The sequence below is a fragment of the Sinocyclocheilus grahami genome, unplaced genomic scaffold, assembly GCF_001515645.1.
Source record: "Sinocyclocheilus grahami isolate Dianchi unplaced genomic scaffold, SAMN03320097.WGS_v1.1 scaffold1289.1, whole genome shotgun sequence".
In the NCBI taxonomy this organism is placed as follows: Eukaryota; Metazoa; Chordata; class Actinopteri; order Cypriniformes; family Cyprinidae; genus Sinocyclocheilus; species Sinocyclocheilus grahami.
In genome coordinates, this window is record NW_015506468.1 from 329,785 (window position 1) to 335,851 (window position 6,067).

General features: G+C 36.8%; 1 protein-coding gene across 1 annotated transcript in view; it reads right to left on the minus strand.

Annotated features, from left to right (window-relative positions):
* Window positions 1–432, minus strand: part of LOC107568881 (protein FAM131A-like) — a 33,808-nt gene extending 33,376 nt beyond the window's left edge. The window contains exon 1 of the mRNA XM_016254877.1: window positions 323–432. Within this exon, the coding sequence (XP_016110363.1) occupies window positions 323–432 (110 nt within the window). The remainder of the gene's footprint in view (window positions 1–322) is intronic.
* Between the last annotated feature and the right edge of the window lie 5,635 nt (window positions 433–6,067).

Genomic DNA, 6,067 nt, shown 5'->3' on the forward strand with positions numbered 1-6,067 from the left:
TGAGTGAGTGTGTGTGAGTGAGTGTGTGTGTGTGTGTGTGTGTGTGTGAGTGTGTGTGTGAGTGAGTGTGTGTGAGTGTGTGTGTGTGAGTGTGTGTGAGTGAGTGTGTGTGTGTGAGTGTGTGTGTGTGAGTGAGTGTGTGTGAGTGTGTGTGTGTGTGAGTGTGTGTGAGTGTGTGAGTGTGTGCGTGCGTGTGTGTGAGTCATATTTTGCTCTTAAATGGACCGCGTGGCTGCGTGAGAAAGAAATGAAAGCTTGCGCAAGTTTATCTTTGATCCATCTCACTCTCTCACAGGGGAAGAGAGAGCAATAAATCTCTTACTTGAGCATCATCTTCATCTGTGAACACTTGCTCGGGTCTCTGGGGTGATCGTGGATGCACGGCGTGTTTACACCGGGATAAAAGCTCTCTTCTGTTTGATACGGACGCATTTGGCTTCTCTGGGACTAAACCTCATCTCTGCACTTACCGCAGGGCGTACAAGACCACAGCCTTCCCTTAAAGATGTTGATGCTGTAGGGGGAAATATCTTTCATCATATAGTTCTGAGAAAAACCATGTTTAGGCTGTTTCAGATCCTGAAAATGTTGTTTATGAACCCTAAACTTTGCAATACGATCCGCTGATTTTTATTGATTTGTTTATGCGCATCCGAAAACCGTCCAAAAAAAGTCCAATCGCCGCGTTTAGCGTGAAAACCGGACAAAAATACCGCGATAACCGGAGCAACGCGAGTATAATCGTTCTTTTTGCTTTAAAAGAAATAGGCCTATCTAAAAAGAAAGCTGTCATGCCAGAACAGTATTTCTGTATTAAACATTTAGTTTTCTCCAATGTCCAATAAGACTAAATAAAATAGGCACGTTTGTACGACGCGAAGCGAAAACATATGTATAGCGGAACTGCGCATGCGCAAGGTATTTGCGAATCCGATTTAAAAAATAGTAGGATTCAATTATTTACATGCTTATTTTTTTCTTATCGACCATATTATTTCAGGTGTGCATATCCCCTTTAAATCCGATCGTAATTTAATTTAAATCAAGCTAAATAGTATAGCTTGCATGTTTAAATAAGGCTTTTCAATCAGATAAACAGATTATTGGGTTGCATGTAAACGTAGCTACTGACCTGTACATTTTATCTGGTCACAAATCAGTACGGTCAACCAGATCTCATTGCTTGGTTGTCCAGTTAGTTGATCATCCATCTAAACCAGGCCTGATAATTATCACCAGTTACAGATTTAGACACTCAACAAACCACGCAAATCCGATTTCCACCAGAAACCTATTTTAGCATCAATTTCCAGCCAGGTCGTTTAAAAATCAAGGGGAAAATTGTTTTCTTACTTTTGGAGAAGAGCGGTTAGTTTGTGGTGGGGTTTTGTGTTCTTGCCTAAAATTGATTTTTAAAAGTTCCATACAACAGGTTTTTGTTAGAGAGTGGAAATCTGTTCTGTTACGTGAGTGAACAGTAACAAGGACAGGTGAAGTCTGGCTAATGGTCCGACACACAGAAACCAATCCAGAAATCTGAGAGGCCAGTGACAGAGGGAAAGTTCTCAGTTACAAACACACACTCCTGTGTCTGAGGACAGTAACAGAATGAACTTTCACGTGGCGTGAATGGTCAGATATTTGTCCTGTGTGTCGTATCAAATCCCCTCCATTGATGCTGCTTTCACAGCAACAAAAAAACAGTTTTAGACCATTAACACTGAACAAACAGCATCAAGCACGAATCTCAACGTGTCAAAAACATACCCAGGACACCCCAAAATCAAAAGAAGAGAAATACCAAATATTCTGATAAAAGACAATGAAGGAGATGTTTTTAGGCATTAAGGTATTTTATTTATTTTTTTGGCATTGGCATTCTCGCTGTTGCATTATTGCATTATATATAAATAATAAAAATTCATTACATAATAAATTCATTAAAAAAAGCAATGCAATAGAAAGCAATGCAATGAAAACAATTATATAGTTCACATTTTTTAAATATTTTAAGGTGCATTACGGTAGAACTTATGGTTAAATTGTCAAATAAAAATTTATTATATTAATGATTAAAAAATAAATTATGAATATAATTTTAGTCTAATGAGTTTAATTTTCTTTATGCAAAATGCAATGCTGTTTTATATCCTTTTGATTTTTGGATGAAATATATATATTTGATAAAAGACAATGAAGGTGATGCTTTTTCGCATTGGCATTCTCACTATTGCATTATATAGAAATGATAAAAAACACTTAATTAAAAAATAAAGAAATTACTCCAAAAGCAATGCAATAGAAACAATTATATAGTAATTTTTTTTTTTATATTTTAAGGTGCATAACGGTAGAATCTATGGTTAAATTGTCACAAATAAAAATCTAAAAATAAATTATATTAATGATTAAAAAATACATTATGAATATTATAAAAATGTTAGTCTAATGCGTTTCATTTAATGCAAAATATAATGCGGTCTTGATTTTGGGATGAAATATATCACAGACCTGTTTTCACTCAAACATGCGACTAGTTTTCTAAACCTTGAAATCAGCTTCTGACGGGTCACAGGAGGGTTTTACTGTGTGAAGAACACATACTGCAGAGAGAATCCGCAGCAACATTTGGACTCAGTGGAGCAGAAGAGACACTCAGCTGTTTAATGATTACATGCTTTTATTCTCTTTGAAGCTTTCTGCATGTTCTCTGTGCTGCAGTGCAGAAGTGTGCTGTGTTACAGCGCCACCTGTAGGTCACCACAGCCTCTTCATCGACCTGCATGGATTGAGGGAAAGAAAGCATCCTAATTTAAGATCTCCAGACGTTTTTGAATCACAGAGAATTAGAGAGGTGGCCTATCCTTTAAGATTGTTCATCGTATTTATTAAGTTTTGTAAAGACAATGACTTGTTTCTGTAAATATATGTATATACGTGTGTGTGTGTGTGTGTATATATATAAACAAAGCATTATTGTGATGCAATGTGTAAAACAATGCATCATAATTCAACAACTCTACCATAGTACTAAATAATTATTGGTAAATTGGTGTATACACGTTTAAAAGTTTTTCTTCTGCTCACCGAGGCTGCATTAATTTGATCAAAAATAGAGTAAAAATTGTGAATATTTTTACAATTTAAAATAACTGTTTTCTATGTGAATATCTGCTAAACTGTAATATATTTCTGATGCGCAGATGTTCATACACTTAAGGCAAGTACCTTGTGTTATCACTCATTTGCCTGTAGGTACAATATATTTGCCATGTATGTACCAGGGAATTACACGTTCTGTAAAATAAAGTGCTACCCCAATGTCTTTGATGCTGACCTTTGGTGATTCAATTCAACCATACCAATAAGCAAATAAATAAATAAAATAAATAAAATATTGCTGAAGAGTGTTGAACATCCTATTCTTCGTGCAATCCAGAATGGCAGCACAACTAAAAGGTTTGTTTGAGCTCAGTACAGACATGAATTCATATTTCCTTCAGCCTGAGGATTATTCATTTCACTTTTTGGTACATTTGCCAAAAATATAACTTTTTTATATTAAAACAAACAAACAAGCCCAGCCCAGATGAGAAAAAGTGACGCAAAAGTAACGTAATACATTAAAAAGTATAAAAGGCAATGCAATATGTTACTTTTTAGGGAATAACGCAATATTGTAATGCATTGCTTTTAAAGTAACTTTCCCCAACACTTTTTGTCACCACCTACCTGCAGAAAGAGTCAGTGAAAACTTCCTCCACTCTTACATAGACAATTGGAGTGATACAAACAGTGAAAAGTCCTAGTGCTGTTGGACTGTATGAGTACTCTTGAACCGTCTCTCAGCAATTTAAATTCAGAAGAACTAACTATTACATTTAGAATGAACATTAATATCAGTGACTGTTGTAAAAAAGTTACAGCTTTTGGTTTAAACTTTCAATGGAACACAACTGGATTATAAACTATGCTACTGCATTGTCATCAATTTTACCAGACAAGTCTGACCTGTTGTAGTTAGTACAGTTGGTGGAAGAGTAGTTGCATTTGGTGGAATACTGTCTGTGAATGCATTTGTGGTGGGTCGAGCTTCAGCAGTGGTGGACACCATTTTTGTGGTAGTGGTTGCTGTAGGAAAAAGTGCAGCATGTGAGTAATAGCTGAATTTGTGGCAAAACTGAAATTTAATGCAGGTTTAGTAATGTTAGTTCATGCAATTGCAATTCATGCAGAGCTACTGTATGTTGGCGTTGTTGAGTTAGAGCTCTTGACTTAAAAAGTATCACATAATAAACCACACTGTGTCTTTATCATCAATCTTACCAGGTGTGGGACATTTTCTGACATCACAATAATCCCATCGAAGTCTCCTGTTCTTCTTTATAAAGCACCATGGCTTCTTATCTCCATCAAGGTTTCTGTAATACAGAAAGATATAGGATTTGCAGTTGAGTTGTGGGTTACTATATGATTATGAGTCCTGCTGCTCAAGCTCAGGGGTTCCATCATACACTCGGCGCCAGGCGCGACGCAAGTATTTTTCGCTAGTTTCAGCCCGACCCACACGTCCTGCGCCACGTTGTTTAAATACCAAATGCATTTCCGCCCATTTGTGCGCTCATGGGCGTGCTGGTCTGAAAACAAGGTGTGTTCAGGTGCATTGTTGGCGCGTTGCTATTTTGAGGCAACTGAAATAGACTGCGCCATTGACCAACTAAAATCTGGTCTAAAGTCAATGGCATAGTAGTTTTTTGTTATTTAAAGAGCACGTTAGTATAGGCGGGTCCACAGCACGCATACACTCTGCTTATTACACACACAGGGATGCACAGCAGCACACAAACATGCCAAATATTAAAATTTTAAGTATTGCAATGTAAAAAATTATTATTGTGTAGGCTACATAAATATAAAAATGCCTACATGTCATAATGGATAGTCATTGCATGTATCAAAATTAAGCTAGCTATTTGCTCGCGCACAAGCAGCTCCGTTTCCTCTCTGGAGAGGCGTTCTGTTTTTGCGCTTGCAAATTCCGCCGTGTAAATAGCAAATCTGCTATGACACCAGCGCAACTGGCTCTTAAAGGCAATGGGAGATGAGACTCTGATTGGTTTATTGTATGTTATGCCCAAAACACACCCATTACTCATTAAGAGAATAGGGACAACCCTTTTAGACCATGCGCAGGCGTGCCGACCGTGCCGACCGTTTTTCCCGTCATTAAACTAGCAAAAGTGGATTTGGACACGCCCTAAGTGCACCTACGCTTTAGACCTTGCGCTTAAATCGTTAAAAGAGGGCCCCAGGTGTGCAAGTGTGTTTTTTGCATGTTTGCACATATGATGGAGATGAAGTCTGAGACAACATTAAATCTGAAAATGAACAAAGTTTTAGGATTTTGAAAAATGTAAACCAAAAAAATGTTTTCACATAAAATAAATGTACTACTTCTAAGTCAATAATAAAATATGTAGTCCCAGGCTTTTTGTCCACACTGTTTTTAACCTGCAGAAGTTATGCGGTCCCAGGCCTTCACTAGATGCAAATGCCACTGAAGGAAACGATCCTTTATCCAGAACAAACTCAGAGTTCCAGTCGAGACACTCATCCCCTTCTTCTGTCTCGGACACCTTCCCTCTGTATGACTGTCCATCCCCCTCATAGCAGTCATCAGGGTCTGAGGATACAGTCACAGTACACTATGATTGTGTGTTCATGTTGTTCTCATGTTACAAGAAAACCATAAAATAAGAAAAGTAAAAAAGTGTCAAAGTAAAGTTCAGATTCATGCGTCAAATGGTGTGATCCAATGAAAACCATGTTATTCATGAGAAGAAAAAGGATGATATTAAAAAGGATGAATGTGTATAAAACAACTTTCTTGAAAAATGTTTGAACATTTTGACATTGAAATATTTAGCAATAAAAACTGTGTAAACTTACATTTGACAAAAATATGTAATTATTTTAACTCAATAGATACAGCGCTTGACATTTTTTAAGTCATTGATCTTTGTCATTTTTTAAATAAAGGTTACATTTCTAAAAAACTTTTCTAAGA